Source organism: Bemisia tabaci, chromosome 1 (genome assembly GCF_918797505.1).
Source record: "Bemisia tabaci chromosome 1, PGI_BMITA_v3".
Lineage (NCBI taxonomy): Eukaryota > Metazoa > Arthropoda > Insecta > Hemiptera > Aleyrodidae > Bemisia > Bemisia tabaci.
Window position 1 is genome coordinate 81,659,824 of NC_092793.1, and position 19,303 is coordinate 81,679,126.

At 39.0% G+C, this 19,303-nt stretch overlaps 1 protein-coding gene across 1 annotated transcript in view; it reads right to left on the reverse strand.

Annotated features, from left to right (window-relative positions):
* Positions 1 to 2,600: 2,600 nt before the first annotated feature.
* LOC109043988 (TRPL translocation defect 14) overlaps positions 2,601 to 19,303 on the reverse strand; it is a 51,688-nt gene continuing 34,985 nt past the window's right edge. The window contains 11 exon segments of the mRNA XM_072296481.1: positions 2,601 to 2,797; positions 2,800 to 2,850; positions 4,948 to 4,979; positions 4,981 to 5,102; positions 5,104 to 5,141; positions 6,337 to 6,411; positions 6,414 to 6,456; positions 6,459 to 6,482; positions 7,201 to 7,290; positions 7,292 to 7,338; positions 8,575 to 8,703. Coding sequence (XP_072152582.1) covers positions 2,601 to 2,797; positions 2,800 to 2,850; positions 4,948 to 4,979; positions 4,981 to 5,102; positions 5,104 to 5,141; positions 6,337 to 6,411; positions 6,414 to 6,456; positions 6,459 to 6,482; positions 7,201 to 7,290; positions 7,292 to 7,338; positions 8,575 to 8,703 — 848 coding nt within the window.

The window sequence follows — 19,303 nt, forward strand, 5'->3', positions numbered from 1 at the left end:
TAAATTTGAATGAAAAGCAATAGTTAATTAGTTTTATACATCCATTTTCATTGTATAATTTTCGACTACAACTAATTATAATAGGACAGAAAGGAAACAAAATGTATTTGATCGTTCAGAACTAAAATAATTATTGAATGAAAAAAAGGAGGGGGGGAAAATGGTTACAATCATGCCCCGATTATCTGACGATTTGGGGCGAGGGACCGCGTCGGATGTCGAACAGGTCGTATAATCGAACCCCCCAAAAAACACTGAAAAAATGTCATTACGGGCTCTCTTTGAAATCCAAAAATTACAAACTTGACCACTTTTTTATCTTGGGTTGTGAAACAAAGTCATTCAATAAGAAAAAACAAAAAATTACACCATTTTTTCAATTTGTGCCCAAAAAACCTGTTTCTGTTGGGTTCATTACCTTCTTTTGAACTAGAAAACAAAATTTTGAATACGTTCAATAATTGGTGGTCGGGGAAAATCGAGGCATTGCTGTATTTTAATAGCGAGAGAGGCAGAGAATTAAATTGATGCTAAGGTAGATTCTCCCAATGATGAAAATCTGAAGCTACCAGATGCAATCTGAAAATTAATGGGAGCTAAATGACAGTCTCCAGCAGCATGTAAAAAAGGAGCAATTGAACAAGCGGTCAGTGGCTAGCCCAAATGACTTGCATGCTTCAAAGGAGCAATTAACTTACTTTAAAGAGGTAAACCATTCTATCATTTGCTTACTAATGTAGAACATCAACGGAAATTTTTGCCTGAAAAAATTTATAGAGTGTTAGTGAAGGATAGTAGATGACAATTGAATCCGAATCAAATCTGCAAAATTTATACTCTGATAGTGGCAAACATAAAAAAGAATAAAAATTTCTACGAGATTTCATAAAAAAGTACGCATAGAGGAGAGTAAAAACATTCAAAGATCAGTTAAAAAATAAGAGAAGAAAAATATTAGATAGAGAGAAAAGAACACATGAACTGAGTGATTTTGACATGCTTAGATTGCACATACAAATGGTTGTATCAGAGGTGGTAAAAAAATTAAAATAAAAAGATGGAAATGCGTTGCGATTATTGTAATAAACGAAAACACAGGGAAAAGAGAGACTAGATCGAAATTACATGAAAGAGATAGGTAGATTAGCACAGCAGAAATCAACATTTACACAAATGTAGTTTTTTCGTAATTGAAAATAATATTTCAAGATTTTTAAATAGACATGAAAGAGTGTTCATTAGACTAGGGAAGAGGATATCAAATCAGATATTTACCTTGAAATGCTTTGCAAAATTTCGTTGAATTGGTCCATCTTCACGCAGGGATAGATTGAACATCGAATATGCAGGATTTCCGGTGATTCTTCCACTATTGTTAAAAATTTGGGTATCGTTCTAAAAGCTGATCATGTTCTAGAGTGATAAGTTTTCCAATAGGATTAATACCACAAATCTGAAAAAATGGGTAGTATTAACTTCAATTCTTAGTATCAAAGTGAGTTATTGCATTGTTGCTCGAGCTTCTGAGAGGGAAAGTTCATAAGTGTTGAAGTATTAGTCCACTTCACCATGAAGTCACAGTCTCTGTTATGGAACATGGGTCAATTGAATGGGGAGTACGAAAACCGCTAATGTCATTTTTCCAGTCTTCAGTTTTTTTGAGTTGATAATAACTTTTCAGAGTTGGACGCAACCACAAAGTGGCGTTAATACTTGTCTCTGGGTTATCTTCATCCCAAAACGAGTCCTTTCATCACTTTTATGATTGTATCAATATTCAAAAGTATTATCAACTCAAAAAAACTAAAGACTGGAAAAATGGACATTTGAGGTTTTCGCACTTCCCGATTCAATTGACATGAGAGAAAACTACAAATTGAATAAATATCAGCTGGGTAGCGCCCATCACACAAAATTTCAGAGCTTGTTCTACCGAGACTGAACAGGAAAAATTTAGAAAATTCACAGAGGGAAATGGACTGAAGTTGTAAACAAAAGTGAGAGAATAAGTAGAAAAACACGATCATTTGAAGCATTGTTGACATCATCTGGGCGCGGTTAAGAGCACATTCACCAATATCAGATAAATAAAAACGTATTTTTGTTGATTTTTAGGCGAACTAGTCATGGTACTTTAGATGGGGAGAAAATACTTCAAAATTTAATTTTGACTATTAAAAATCAATTGAAAAATGAAATGCCAAATATCGAACAATTAGATGATTTGAAACCTTGTAATTCAGGCGATTTCCTAAGGATTCGATGTGTGTATTTTTTGACACTGACAGGCAAAGCCACAACGAGCTTACACAATCAATATACTCAATTCTTGAAGAACAGTTGAGCTCTGAAAATTTTGACGGGGAAGACCTATGTCAGTGAGCTTATTGCCAAAATAAATCTGATTAATATTTGCTTTGGCGTACAGAAGATTATAAAGACATGAATTGTCAGAGCAAAAGCAGGCGGTCCAATGATGAACTTTCCAGGGACAATTCTAGTATCCATGACATGCTTCATATGCTTTAAAATGGTTGAAAATAGTGAATTGTGTCAGAAAATAGCGTTCCAGCACTATATAATATAGAGAAACCAACAGATTAAAGAGAAGATATAAATATTGATTTAATAGTGGAGTACCTGGAATGGCACGGTTCCCGATTAAATATCGAGTTGAAAATACTGGTTATTATGAAATAAAGCACCTCCGTTTTTTGTAAATTGTAAAGTGGAGAATCATCTCTTTGCGCTAACATGTTAATATAATCACGATGTGTCAATTGAGTTTTGATTCTACAACCTGGCCATGAACTTTTGGCCTTCGTATTGTATGCGTGTAAGTCCAGTGACCTGAAAAAGACCAAACGATAAAATATACACTTATAACTGGGCAGGCATTGTTGGGGATTTAAAATTAATCAAATGAAATAAACAATACTAAAGGTTCAGGGCACCTTCATAACACTTCCAAATCACCCACTTTAGGGAGTGTTTTGCAAGCCACGGATGAACTGGTTAGTCTCTTCTGTAGTTTTTTCAGACATCATCATTTTTAGTTTTCTCATTGATTACATTACTTTTTTCTTACTTGAAATTTATGAGAGGACACCGCTTGGAATCCTGAGAAATTCGGCGCTGGCTTAATTTTGAGAGTATTTAATAAGGTGATGTTTATGACTTCTTAAGCAATTCAAGCTGCTCGAATTGAACTTTCTGTTGTACCAATTTCGATAGATATCGGGTCTGAAAATGCATTTTATGGCAGTGTAATGAGCATTATTAAGTGGAAATGCAGGTGATTGAGGGCGTGCTCTTCTTTTCTTGTCTTCACAGGCCAGTACATAAGACGGCGCAGCATGCAGTTCAAGACAAGAGGCTCTGAATCTTCGACTCAGCGACAGTAACACCTCTCCGTATGATAGCACATGTTGAATTGCCAAAAAATGCACTTTTCAAATCCGATTTTTTTTTTAGATTGACATATATATAGTCTGATTGTAAATGCACATCATGAATCATATCAAGAAATCTCGAAAATTTAGCAGGTGTCAAACGTCTTGGTTCTCTTGGAAGAGTTCTTTTGTGTGTGTGTTTTTGTTTTCTTTTTTATTTTTTTTTATTTTTTTTTTTTATATTACTTCACCTAAAACAAGAGTTGGCTCAATGGACAGTACATATGTGTAAATATTTTCCCAAATTTGACTGCGTAGGTTTGATAAAATCCCATACAGTCTTATTGAATAGACTTTTGTCAGCTGATAGTTTCCTGAATCAAAATGTCAAAAAATATATCATTGACACCTCCCGGCAATGGTTCAGAAAGTATTTCACAATACAAATGATCAATACACATACAGGGGGGAGGGGAGGGGGGGCATAATTTCGTAAATGAGGAGGAGATTTAAGAAAACAGAACTTGAGAGGAGATAGAAGAACAGGAGGGATTGAGGGAAAGTATTAAAATGGAAGGAATTTTTAAGAGAAAAGCAAATTTTCTGGGATTGCCAGATAGAACATGAACACTGTTAAAGCAGATGGGCAAAGTTTCTAACATGCAGTTCATGGATAATTAGCATCGTCAACTTGCTCAAACTATTGAGGAGAATAAAAAATAAGTCTGTTGTCTTTCATTTGATTGTGCAGCTACCATTACCTCTTCACAACGAAGATAGACGCGGGGGCCTCATACACTGATAAAATATTTATGTTCTTGTGTTGCTTTTGGTTAATATAGAAAGTGAAACACAGACCAACACAAATTTTGTGTTGATTTTGGTACAGTTTGCAGTGAATTTAGTGCAGGAAACAATAGAGAGACTGGAAAAAATGCATTCCTCCAATAGCGACATTAGTATTCACCACTCGTTTTTTATTAAATTTCTTCATGAAAGCTAGCTGACATTTTCTCTTGAAGTTGTCAAGTGAAGGCAAGGGTTATTTTGTGTTTTACTTCCTGTATTAACCAAACTTTAGTGTTTGACATTTTCTCCCTGCGTAGTGGCATCCACTTCACCTCATTCTGTGATTTTCCTTTTGCCAAGGAGCACACATTTTTTTTCCCTTTCATGGGACAAAGACTTTTCGTCTCCCAAGTTTAAAGTAAATGTATTTAATGATCTGCTGTTAAAATTGGACCACGTTAAACAGAAAGGAACCAAGCCACATCACTATTCCCAAATTTAACAGGGGCATTAGATTTTTTACGAGAGACGTTTGTGCGGATTCCTTCGAAAATTTTAAGGAATTTGCTTTGTATTATGGAGAAAATTCTTAGAAATTTGCACAAAAATCGCACAACTGTTTTCATGTAAAAAATTAAATTGCCCGATTAAAATTGGCAATAGCTGATGTGGCTTGGTTCCCATCTGTTTAACGCGGCCCAATTACGGTTGTTTTTGATGCATAACAAAATTTATCAAGACTAAAACCTATAACTTTCATCATTACCTTTTTGCCCTCGTTTTCTTAAACGAGCTTGTTGGATATTTATTTGTCTGGAGATAATAATGCTCAACATCAAAATCTTGAAATTGAGGAAAGCAAGCGTCATCTGGAAGTGGTCCTTTGACTAAAAATTTGCGTTTCCGTGCATTAACCAGTAATGCGGTCACCAGTATCAATACCCAGTTTTTGACAAAACACTCTGAAAGGAAAAGAGAATAAATATTAAAGTAGAACTGGAAGAATTCGTTGCACTAATTTTTTATCATGAAAACAGTAACAAGGGTGTCTACTAAAACACGCTGGCTAAAATATCAGTACTTTAACGGTACTTTTTCAGTACATTCTAAAGAAATTTGGTACCTCCAATTGACGAAATTAAAAAAACTTCAAATATTTGAATTTCTCGCTTAAATTGCTACGAAAATGACAAAAATTCCGGACCTTCTTGCAGAATTTCCACACTTTTTCAGTACTGCCGGACCGCCCTTAAAAAATCCGTACTATTGCCGTCCTTCCGGAAATTCGGACTTGTAGACACCCTCGTAACTGTTGAAGTTAAGTTGATGAAAAAACTGAGCAAATCAAGACCCATGAAAATATGGTAGCATGAGCCAGAGACTTGAATACAGAAGAAATTAAAGATACATAACGATAGAGAGAAAAAAAATTAGTTTGATGCTCAGCACTGAAAAATTGCTGCGACAGTTAATATAAATTATGCAAAACTGCAAGAAAGGACATAAAATTCAATTCCACATTGCTTTGAGGGAGGGTTCCACATCAACATCTTCATAAATTAGCCATTAATAAAAAGAGTCTTTGCCTTTTAATTTACTTTGTCAAATTTAATCCCTCTGCTTTGAGGCTTTGCCTAGAGAGCCTATATAAGAAGAGTACGAGAGAAATATGGAGCTCCTAGGTCTCAAAAGGCCAGCCAACCTTTAAAACGAAAAATGTGACTGCCAATCTTCAGACTCCAATATCAAACCAAAATGGCCAAGAATGTTCATAAATGAGCGATCGTCTCGCACAAAAAATTAGTAAATTTAGGCAAAAACTAAGTCAAATACGTGTTTTACACAACGATAGATCGTATCAATTGTAATGATAAACTACTCTGAATGATTGCCCTTTAGGGCCCTAAGAGCTCTATCAAAAAATTCTTGAATAAAAAAAAACTTCTCAAAAAGAAATTATTTTTGCTTCTTTTTTTATTTTTCTTAAAATTACTGACATGTTTGTACGCTCTAGTACTCTAGCTTTGCCTAAAAAGATAAAATGAATGTTCAAGTATGTTACTTAACAGACAAACATTATGAAAAAATAAAAAATTCTGGTGAAGCATAGATGGTACATGATTGTAAATCCGTAATTTTTTTTTTTTTTCATTACTTACAGCTATCATTCTACAGATTTTGTTTTCAAAGTCCGTGGAATTGTCGATGACATCAAAGTACGGATGACCAACCATGCTGAAGCTGCGCTATGATCTAATTGCCGAGCGATATCAAACACCCTCCACTGCGACAAGCATGATCCTAAAAAAAGGTGACACAAAAAATCTGGTCTAGAGATAGTAAATGAAAAACCAATTTTCTTGAATATTTTTAGAATATACTGGTTCCAAAATTTCACAATGAAAGATAGATAATGTTGCATCTCCTATCTTTTTTTTCTTGTACTTTCCCCCCCCTCTTTGGATAAATTATGGTAATAAGTAAGAGAAGCGTAGATGATTATCTGTGAACCTACCAGCTTTCGTTTGATTTTCAACAAAATGGACCATAGAAAAAGACTTATGACACACTATCAGGGTCTTATTTTGGAAAATAAAATATGTACCAGCTCAATGACTGTTGTTTCAAAACAAAAATCAGGACTTTAAGACTGTTCCAATGAGAAAAATGAAAGTTTCTACACTTTATAATACCTGCACTTCATATAAACAGGCAAACATATGACATGAGAATGATGTTATTTGTCATTTTGGTGAGCTTGAAAGCAATCAAAGAACTTGACAATTTAGAGAGAACATTCACTTACATAAGCACTATTCACGGTGTCACAAGCCCTGAATACATAGAGATATATTCATTAAACCAATTGACCTTTTTAAAGAACAGACGAAGAAATAGATTTATTTTGCAGGAGAAAGTTGGTGCTGAGGATTAGAATTTTACAGAAAATTTTCATTCGAAGTTGGATCTTTGGTGTTTCCTTCAGGGTTTTATTCTCAGAACCAGGGGGGTAACTTACCTCTGTTGAATAAAAATCTTCTGCTCCATTAGCTGCAGACACCATGTGAATAATTTGATTGTATCGATTATCTCTTAATTCTACTGGATTTCCAGCTATTAGACAAGAGCATTTGTTCCCATTGTTCCTTTGATACAACTAAACAAGAGGGGGGAGAAAACAAAGCTAGTAAGACATGTATAAATGGTTGTAGACATATTAATTTCAATTACACTCTCAGTAAGTATACTTGAAACTATCAGAAATGAGTCTGGAGGAATATTTCTCCTCAGATTTTGCTGCTTCGATTCTCCAAGGGTTTTTCCGGTCCAACATCTAGGAGAGTTGCTATGAATCAGTAGGGTGGACTCGTTTTCTTGTTAGCTGGTTTTGCCCTCGAACAGTAAAATTTAATGCCCTAAAAACCTTTCTTCTTTTTTTTGCAGATGTAACTTACTTTCTTCTTTTATCATATAATGTCGTAATCATCATTAAGTAGGTATCGCAAATATATATTAGTATAGAGTATGAGTATCTTCACTGAAACATTTCAGCTTATGCCAGAATCAGAGCAAAATATGACAGAACCACATTCATATTCAACCGAGTATTTAACAATGATGCCATCATAAAATACTGATGTTAATTTGAAATGTGTAAGAGTTGATGTGAAAATTTTGCCTTAATGATGACGTAAGCCGAAAAAGCTTTGGTAAAGATACCCATATGATACCTTGCTCATTAAGTATAGACCAAAAATGGGCCGTCATTTTTGGTGTCCCACTTCAAAAGAGACGAATTTTGGAAATCGACAGAACATTTTCATCCTGATTTCAAAAACCGAGATCTGCAAGACCAGAGCTGTTGCTTTCAGCTACAGCAGAGCTCTTGAGGTGGCGAAAATACTGAAAGAATGTCTCATCCCGAAGGACATATTTTTTTGAAGCTCAAGATATATTTCTTATTCTTGCTGCAAGTCCAATCAGAATCGATAAGAAATGTCGAGGATGAGGAGGGGGGAAGCAATTTTACGCATGAAATTGGCACATACTGATCGTTCCTTTTTTACCCTACTACATGTAGTAATACACTTATACATAAACATCAGTGGCGTGGCGTGCTTTGCGATATGTCGATTGTTACGCCATTTAAACCTATGGAAAAGGATCTATAATTAATAATCGATTCTTTACCATAGGTTTAAATGGCATGACAACCGATATATCGCAATTTAAGCCACGCCACTGATAAACATTAAGAGCTTGATTCTGATTTGACTGATAATCAAAGGACAAGCTTAGCTTAATTCGAGGGGCCTTTGGCTAATTTATGTAAGTTACATTAACTTTGAAGTTTCTCCTACATGACGATTAAATCATGAAAAAGATGACTTACATGCAGAAGCATCCATGGTGCCACGGTCGCAAATGATTAAACAGTCCCTCGGACAAGATTCGCCCAATTCGAAAAATGTGTTTTCTATTTGTACCATACATCTCAGCAAATTTTCTTGAAACTTGTATGCTGGAAAGAAAAAAAAAGCACAAGAATGTTTAATAAAAGAGCCCAAAAGAGAAGAATAGGAAGAAGAAAAAACCAATAAAATGTAAAAAATTAACATTAAAATGGGCGCTCGGCTGCATCCATCCATGACGATTTCGGCGCTGGTTTCATTTTTCTATTCAAGTCTCTATGATGAGCAATAAATGCAGGGCCGGATAAAGGGGGTGGCCATATGGGCCGCGGCCCATGGCGGCAAATTTTGCAATTTCTTTGAATGTAGCTATAGAGAAACATCGGATTCAGACAAAAAAGATACGAATGAGAAAGGAGAAACCCTCAGCGCGGCGGTTGGCATGTAACAAATAATAGCGCCTACAAGACTACATGAATACTTCACGCATTGCGTCAAAGACAGTGCGGGTCGCTGCGGTCAGCAGCAGGTAGCGTGGAAACGCATAGCGCCTACAAGACTGCATGAATACTTCACGCATTGCGTCAAACACAGTGCGTGCAGCAGCGGTCGGCCCTGAAACGCTTAGCGCATGTAAGAATTGTAAGACTGTGGGATACTTCACGCATTGCGCCAAACACAGTGTGCGGTTTAGCGCGGCGCGGCGGCGGAAGTTAAAATTTACTAAACCACATTTATGTTTGTTCTTTCATAATTTTTTGGTTCATTTTTTTATAAATGGAGGGCCTTGTCCATACAGAGATAGGTTTACGGAACTTGACTTTCGCGCCAAGTTCCGTGAACTTTGCTAATAGTGGTGACAGGGCTTTCGCAAAAAATGTGACCAGCACGAGTAAACGAGTCTTATAAGCCTCTCTCCCTCCGGCCGTTCACTTGATGGTTTTTATTGATGTTTCAAAACGATTGAGAAGTGGGCGGCCCACAGGCGGCAAATAGGTAAATCCGGCCCTGCTCTATGATGAGCAATAAATGAAAAAATTTGGGGGAAGGAAAACATCCAGACATAGGCAGGTCATACATTCTCTGACTCTTCCCACGAGTTTTGTGACTTTTCCCACGAATTCTCTGACTTTTCCCACGAATTCTCTAACTTCTCTCACGAATTCTCTGAATTTTCCCACGAAATATCTGACTTTCCCCGGTCGTCGCAATTTCCTTGACTTTCCCTGACTTTCCGATTTTCGCGACCGCCGGCGGCCCTGAATTCGCGGTGAGATCAGTTATTTCCCCCATAAAATAATTTATTTGGCCTTGTCCACACGAGCGCAGTTTCGCGGAACTTATTCCTCGAACTTGCTCAGTTCCCGGAACTTATTCCTTGAAACGAGGCATGCTGTCCAGACGAGTTCGCCCGAACTGGAACCGGAACTTCAATAAAACTGTACAATTATTGCAAAATAATAGATTATTACGACCGCCAAAGTAACAAAAATAAATGTCAAGACGCATATAAAGGACGTAAAAAACACAAAACAAACAAATTCACATCAAAAGAAACATAATTTAGAAGCTCGGAGTACGGGGGAAATTTCGGGTTTTGGAGGAATAAGTTTCAGCTCAGCTAAAAACTTGTTCCGGGAACAAGTTCCTCGAACTGAGTTCCGCGAACTGCGCTCGTGTGGACAAGGCCTTTTGTCCATGGGGTAGTTCGGGAATTCGGCGGTGGGACAAAAACGCTCGATGACGGCGATCGCGGTGATCGAGAACTCTTCAGACCCGTACGGAAACAAGGCGTTCCGAAGCGATGACTCTCATAATAAATGAGTGAAAAGGCGACGCGGTCCCCGGGGATGGAAAACGAGGAGCAAAGGGATCGATGGGATAAAAAGACCACCAGCCGTCCAACAAGTTACCAATCGTTTTCAAAACAGGGACGCCAGGAGAATTATACATTAATTTTCATTTCCATCCGACGATCGAAGCGGTGGTCACCGCTTTCCACTGGAAATCAAACAAATGACTTTTCTTCCGGGTCGACTCTCACGCATTCTTATGGAGCGACGAAAATGTAAACCAACTTTTCGTGATTGGATTCCGTCGAGGGCGATGAATATTTTACGAGCAATTCTGGTGGATTAATTTAGGGCTCACGGTGTTTTCAAGGTTCCGAATTCTCTGTAATACTGTAGTTGCTTTTGTAAGGGAAAAAAAAAGGGGAGAATTTAGCAGTACAATCATTCCGGCGGTTACAACTTAAAATGTTTAACCACCGCTCCTGAAAAGTGCTGAAATTCTCTGTATTTTTCGGGCCCTGGTAAAAATTGGCGATAAGAGCTGCGTTTTGAAAATACCATAGGAGTTCTTATAGCCGACTAAAGAAGGCTATTTGAAAATCATATGGCTGGCTGTAGAAAGCGGAGCAAATCATACAGCCGGCTGTACGAAGCTATAAAAAAAGTATACAGTCGGGCTATAGTTCCTATCGCCGGGCTTTACACTTTATCGCCATTGGCTATAAAAGGCTATAAGAAATTGTGTAGAAATTCGTGTGCTTTGGAAATCATTAAGTTTGATGCGGACTACCTTAATATTTACAAAACACACATTATATTTTCCTTTAAAACTTATTTTTTTTCATCAATCAAAATGAGAATAGTCCATACAGAGTGTTAGAGCCTAACACAAAGCGGAGCGGCGACGCACTGGCGCCTACAAACCTAACAGGGATACTTCACGCATTGCGCAATGCGTGAGGTATCCCTGTTAGGTTTGTAGGCGCCAATGAATACGGTAGTCATTTTTTAATGGAGATGTTGCATGTGTGAGGGATTTGCGATTTGACTGTTGTTTCTTATGTAAAAGTTCGCGGAGAAACACGATGGTGCCACTGGTTTTCTCTGAAATCAACTCCCAAGCTCAAAAACAGCTCTCAAGTTGAGGCTAAAATGGAGGGGATATCCCACCCTACCCTGAGAGTCCACCTCTACATCAAACAAACTCTCCATGCAAAGATAGGGAGCAAATACATTGACAAGGTTGCCGTGATTTCAGTTCAAGAGTCCCCAAATAAGGTGGCAGCCTGTCAATGTATTTGCTCCCTATCTTTGCATGGAGAGTTTGTCTTGATGTAGACGTGGACTCTCAGGTAGGGCGGGATATTCCCTCCATTTTGGCCTCACTTTGATAGCTTTTTTTGAGCTTGGGAGATGATTTCAGAGAAAACCAGTGGCACCATCGTGTTTCTAGCGAACTTTTACATAAGAATGAATGGTCAAATCGCAAATCCCTCACACATGCAACATCTCCATTGGACGTATTTATGCTAAATGGAACTATGTGGAAGTGGAAAGATGGGGTGTGCTCGTTAGTGCTCGGATCATAAGAATGAGTGGGACGTTAAAAGCGCCAGTGACGTCAGCGGCAACGAAGCCGCCCCCGTTTTCGCTCTCGCTCGTCTTTAACTCGTGAGCCCCGTCCACAAGGCTCTTGTCACATGTCCACGGCTCACGAGTTAGCGCTCAGTCCCTTCTGATTTGATAGAAAATCCCGCTTTTCCATTTTCTCAAAAGGAACTACACTGAAAAAAAAATCTCGGTTATTTACTAAGAAAAGGGTAAAATTACCAAGAATTCAGAGTTCTATTTGATCCCAGTTTTTTCTTGGTAAAATTACCATTTATGGAATTGGTAATTTTACCGAGAAATCTCGGTAAAATTATTAAACTTTCTCGGTAACTTTACTGGACCTTGGTAAAAAAGCCAATATTTTTTATCGACTGTGGTAGAATTACCGAGATAAAATGGCAAAGTTACCGGGAATTGATTACCAATAAAAGTGGTATTCTTACCTGAAAAAAATAGTAAAAATACCGGTTTTGTAGGTAAGCTTACCAGTCTGTCTTGGTAAAATTACCAATAATTGATAAAAAAAAAGTGAGATGGTGAAGGTACCAACGGACCTTGGTAAAAACGCCGAGAATTTTTTTTCAATGTATATCCACTTTTACACTGTTCCTTATCTAGCTTCCACGAGCACACCCTATCTTTCCATTCCCGCATAGTTCCTTCCAGCATAAATACGTCCAATTCGCTTTTTGATCGAGTAGATTCGGGTTTCCTGCCGAGCGGGATATTTCAATTTAAAGACAGAAAAGACGTAAATACCCCGCCTTGTAGATGCTCATTTTTAGTGCGTGAGCTTTCTAATTGACATTTCGATGAGAGAACACATAATAGTGGAGACCCTGCCTTGTGATCTATTACGCAACGGCAACGCTAACGTGATTAAACCACATTGCTGAGATAATTTTTCGATCGGCTGTGCATGCATGTGTGGAGACAGCCGAACCCAACTCGGGCTGGCCGGCCGCCAATATTTTTATTTAAATCCCTTTGACGCGCGGCTACCGGTGAGAGGTGACGGTGATTGGTGGCCGTCGCAGGTCACTCATTGACCAATGGCCAATCTCATGATCTTCGTCCGCGCCCGCGTTGCCGTTTATCCGCGGCAAAGAAGCCCTTTTCTCTTAAGAAAACCGTGTAACTCGTTGTCTCCCGGACGAAAGAACGTAACTCCATTCCAATGTTGCCGAATTTCCCCTCACAGATTGCCTATTAACCACGAGAATTTTGAGCATTTCTGACTGGAAATTTCCCTGATTTTTCTCTAGATTCCAAGCCAAAAACAGAGATATTTTGGACTCAAATTGCTTACGTACATTTTTGTAAAATAAATTAATTGTTTGAGTCAATTTGGCAACCTTGGAATAGAGTTACGTTCCTTCGTGCGGGAGACGACGAACTCTCTGAAAAATTACGACGCTGTATACACGAACGCGGCATCATCATCAATCAACAGGTACCGGGTGAGCTCATGTAAAGCTCGCGCGACAGCATGAAGCGGCGCCAATTATTACGCCGCAGAATAAATGTTCTAATAATTGCCATGAATTGGGGGAAAAATTAAAAATAAACGGGGGAGACGGTAAACAAAGAAAAAAGCACTCCATCAGTAATGAAGCGTGAGGTGACCATCCCGCTCGCGCTTCGGGGCTTAGGTTAGGTTCGCCGCGGAGTAGCGCTGAAATTCTCGAACGCTGCCAAAATCCCCTTCCCCCTCCCGCCGCGCAGGTGATAAGAATGATAACAGACGCCCGGAGTAAATTTCACTTTATGGAAGGATTTTCGTAATGAATAGTGAGTAGGTGCGAGATTATATAATTGTATTCAGATTGAGATAAAGCACTCGAGATGACGGAGGTCGGGGGGGGGGGGGGGGGATAGGCGAGAGATAGGAGGCTCAAGATGTATGCATTACTCCCGATTCATTTGTTATATCAACCGAGTTTATGAGACTGGCACTAATGAAAGTTTCACGTTCCAAAGGCCCGTGTTGGCGGGGCGAACGCTCTTGCGACGGATAAAAATGATCGATGATAAACTGATCGCGGAGCTGTTACACTCTTGACTGCAAGAAGGCTTGAGAGACTATCCTTGCTATGTGTGCGGCTTGATATAGTTTTTATGCTTGGTGCTTTTTTGCGGCATGTTAAGCATTGTGCGATTTTTTCTTCTTTTTTTCCTGTAGACACTGTAGGTTTAGGAAAGAAATAAAGATAAGAGAACGTACAAACTTCAGCTGGCGTTTTCCCTGAATTTACATTTTATGGGGGGGGGGGGGGGGGGTTAAAATTTGAGCTGCCAGAGAAACTAAGGACAGGGATTGCAAGTACCTTTAAGTACTGGAGTCAGTTCCTTGGAATTCGAGGATTTTCGAGGATCTACGAATGAAAGCACTTCATATCTACTCATAGAGTACATAAAGTCGTAATGTAAATGGGAGAGCTGGCGCCATGTTCTGCTCGACGAGTTTCGAGCTTTAGTGTATTGTTGTAATAATGTTTAACGTTTGATGTAAAATATGTGAAAATTTCAAGGAGAAATGTGCATGAATGTCGTCGTGAATACATTTTTTATGGTGGGAAATTTGGCGCATCTCGGATGTTGATACGGTCTTGTTCCTTGGGACGGGAGTATGGATCATGGTCCCTCTAGAAGGAAACTAGGGGCCAAAGCGACAGAGCTCTAATAAAGATAGAGGCCGAGCACTCGTAGCGTCTACTTGACTGACACGAGTTTGGAACAAGTCGATCTGGAGAGAAATGAGCGCGCGCTGGGAATGAAAATTTAGTCAAGTAGGGGAACTTTGTCGCCAAAGCAGATTTATGTTCATTGAGAGCTAAATTTATCCTAGTTGTGTAAGTATTGATTTTCTGAGATTTCAACCGATTTCGATAACCTGACTCTTTTCATTTTTTGCTGAGGTGACACTTAAGTTCAATTAAGTCAGATACGTCGCGTGCAACCAAGTGCACGTTTGAGAGCCTAGATTAATCTTGGATTATTTCTAGAGGTGAGCTAGTTTTGTCTAATTGGAAGCACTTGAGAAGCGACTAGGTTTCCATGTCCGTTCTTGCTCAGAATTCAAGGCCATCTAATACATATGGTTCAAGTCAGTTGGTATCGATAGCACAAATTGTTATTTTTAAAAAAAAAAAATAATAGTAAAATAATGATAATAATTTTTCTGCAAGGACCTCTGAACACGAGAAATAACAAGCGGGAAAGCTCTGATACGTTCGTGACACAGGAGCGCTCAGCTGATTTCTATGTAAGCGCGTTTTTAAGTTCCCCGAAGAAGATGGGCACCGTTGAGATGAAAAAACTCGCTCACCAAAATTTCAACTATCAATGTTGAAAAAAATACACAACGGCTAAAAAAATAAATTATAGAAAAACGATCATCCACTTCCTTGCTTCGACATCAGAAGCACTAAAAAAAAGGTATCGCAGATGACTCTATTCTAAATATGTTAGGATTGTTAAGCCCCTCTCCACCATCTTTTTGTTGAGCAGGTGCGCTATTTGAACGAATTGCCACTAGTATACTAGAGTTCTAGAGGTTGTTGAAATCAAAAAGCGCTACATATCGGCTAAGATATTAAAATTTTCTTTGTTGACTAGAGTGCTGGTGGATCCCCCTTCAACGAGTAGGTGTCATGATAGTTTCTGGATGAATGGCAGTGGCGTGGCGTGCTTTGCGATATATCCATTGATCCGCCATTTAAACCTATGGAAAAGGATCGATAAACAGGGTGTTCGCAGCGAACACCTTAATAATCGATTCTTTACCATAGGTTTAAATGGCATAACAATCGATACATCGCAATTCACGCCACGCCACTGATGAATAGGACAAAGGCCTGTCAAAAATGTTAGAAATGAACCAATTAAAGAATTGAAATGTCCTTGTCTTAATCACCCAGAGTACAGTACATCTCTTGTTCCGCATTTGAGAGCAGTTTCACTAATACCTGTAATATCAATTACTCGAGCCCATTCACACAATTACTTTATGACACCCGTCTGTGCAATTGTCAGTGCGTTCAACTCTCATTAAAAGAAAATATCACTCAAACAGTTCTGAGCGGAATCGGTCTGACTGCATTTCGCGAGTCGCGGTTTCCTCTTATGTTTCGCGGAGTCTTAATAGAAAACGAGGCAAACGTTCAGCTTTCAATATTTCTCTTAAATTATTGAAAGAGTATAATCAACAATCATACATCAGGATGCATCATTTTCAGGCAAGAGTACTTGTTGCTTGGTTACTGCAGATAACACGAATGAGATTCGATTCTTTGATTCTCGAGAAACAGTTTTGACTTTCCTTTTGTTTTCGTATGCGGAGAGTAGAAAAACATTTGACGGGTGCTCTCTTCTGATTGGTGACGGATGAAATTTTTCGGTTCGGCGCGAAACCGAGGCGTTTTAAATTTGCGGATAAGTTGCGCTTTGTGAACTGCATATGCGTTTTTATTGTGCGCATCGTATCGTACCATCGTCATCTACCTGCAGGAAGACGTATTTGCAAGTCAAAATTCTTTTATGGTTTAGTGACCCATTTCTTCAATTTTTAAGGTTCAGTTTTGCCTGACTTCTGATCAAAAATCAGTCACCCTGTGAAATGGTGTAGAATACGTTTCGGAGCAGTGGCGTGGCGTGCTTTGCGATGTATCGATTGTTATGCCATTTAAATCTATGGAAAAGGATCGATTTACAGGCACGGTTCGTTTCAGAGGGAGGTAAATGAAATCGTGTTGCCCACTCAAAATTCCTTCGGGATCTTGAAGTAGGATGCATACACAGTCATTTAAGCCTAAAATGAAAATATTCTGTCGAGCTCTTCGAAAATAAAATCAATTTTTGTGTTTTTGGCGCTAAAATGGTCTTCAAAGACGATCGATGATTCAATTCCGATGGGTTGTGCATACAGGGTGATCCAAAAGTCCCTTCCACCCCCTCTAACTTTTTACCTAATTGAGGTAAAGATTTGAAACTTGGGGGATATTCCTAGGTCAAAGGGAGCTACTTTTTGTCCCCCCTAAAATTTTCAGGGGGGCCCCCCTTGGGGGGCAACGGCCCCCAACTTTTAATTTTCAAATGGGAAGACCCCCTTTGTGATAGCTTGTTCGAAAGAGCATAAAAAAAGAAAACTTTTCGCGCAAACCCGAAGTCAATATCTCAAACCGTTTCAAAATGGCGGCCGGTTAAAGTTCAAAATGGCCGAAAATTCACACCGGTTATTTGTCGATGAATTTGCGCGAAAATCGGTATGTAGGGGTATTTTGACACGAGAAAAACGAATTTGACGTTAGATTTTCAAAAAAACCGAAATTTCCAAAATGGCCGCCGGTTAAAGTTTAAAATGGCCGACAATTGGACCGCGTTTAACAGAAAGGAACCAAGCCACATCAGCTATTGCCAAATTTAAGGGGGCAATTTAATTTTTTACGAGAGAACGTTTGTGCGGATTCCTTTGAAAATTTTAGGGAACTTGCCTCGTATTATGGAGAAAATTCACTGAAATTTGCACTAAAATCCGCTTAACCGTTTTTATGGAAAAAATTAAAGTGCCTGATTAAATTTGGCAGTAGCTGATGTGGCTTGGTTCCTTTCTGTTTAACGCGGTCCAATTGTCACCTCGGTTTTTTACCGATGGATTTGCCTAAAACTTGGAATTTGAGAGTATTTTGGCATAAGATAAACAAATTTGAACTTAGAATTTAAAAAAATCAATTTTTGGTCATTTTGAACTTTAACCGGCCGCCATTTTGGAAATTTCGGTTTTTTTGAAAATCTAACGTCAAATTCGTTTTTCTCGTGTCAAAATACCCCTACATACCGATTTTTGCGCAAATCCATCGACAAATAACCGGTGTGAAATTTCGGTCATTTTGAACTTTAACCGGCCGCCATTTTGAAACGGTTTGAGATATTGACTTCGGGTTTGCGCGAAAAGTTTTCTTTTTTTATGCTCTTTCGAACGAGCTATCACAAAGGGGGTCTTCCCATTTGAAAATTAAAAGTTGGGGGCCGTTGTCCCCCCAAGGGGGGCCCCCTGAAAATTTTAGGGGGGCCAAAAAGTAGCTCCCTTTGACCTAGGAATATCCCCCAAGTTTCAAATCTTTACCTCAATTAGGTAAAAAGTTAGAGGGGGTGGAAGGGACTTTTGAATCACCCTGTATGTAAAATGGTACATGTGTGATGGACTCTACGTATTTTTGGACCAGGAATCGATTGAGCAGGGTCCTGAATCGGTCCGAAGCTTCATTGGCTGAAAAATGGGCCTTTTTTGGATTTTAGGGGTGTTTTGGGCCCATTTCCCCCCAATTTTGATGTGAAAAAACCTGTGCCATCATGGGTAATGATTATCGGGTCATTTCGGGCAGACCATCGAATGCACTTGGTCCCGAGACACTCCGGGGCTTCCGGAGTGATACAGGGTTTTCGAGATACAGGGGATCAAAGTCCCCGATTTTCACTCAATTCTGCAGGTACTTTAATGTTCAATTCCGACTATAAATTGATTTCTGGTTTAGATATCGAAGCGCATTTTGCGGTGGTTGATTCAGCTAGTGAAGGTTTGTGAAATATGTAGAAAAATCCACCACACGTAGCTGAATCAACCACCGCAAAATGCGCTTCGATATCTAAACCAGAAATCAATTTATAGTCGGAATTGAACATTAAAATACCTGCAGAATTGAGTGAAAATCGGGGACTTTGATCCCCTGTATCTCGAAAACCCTGTATCACTCCGGAAGCCCCGGAGTGTCTCGGGACCAAGTGCATTCGATGGTCTGCCCGAAATGACCCGATAATCATTACCCATGATGGCACAGGTTTTTTCACATCAAAATTGGGGGGAAATGGGCCCAAAACACCCCTAAAATCCAAAAAAGGCCCATTTTCAGCCAATGAAGCTTCGGACCGATTCAGGACCCTGCTCAATCGATTCCTGGTCCAAAAATACGTAGAGCCCATCACACATGTACCATTTTACATATGCACAACCCATCGGAATTGAATCATCGATCGTCTTTGAAGGCCATTTTAGCGCCAAAAACACAAAAATCGATTTTATTTTCGAAGAGCTCGACAGAATATTTTCATTTTAGGCTTAAATGACTGTGTATGCATCCTACTTCAAGATCCCGAAGGAATTTTGAGTGGGCAACACAATTTCATTTACCTTCCTCTGAAACGAACCGTGCAGGGTGTTCGCAGCGAACACCTTATAGGTTTAAATGGCATAACAATCGATGTATCGCAATTAACGCCACGCCACTGTTTCGGAGCTACGCCTTTTCAT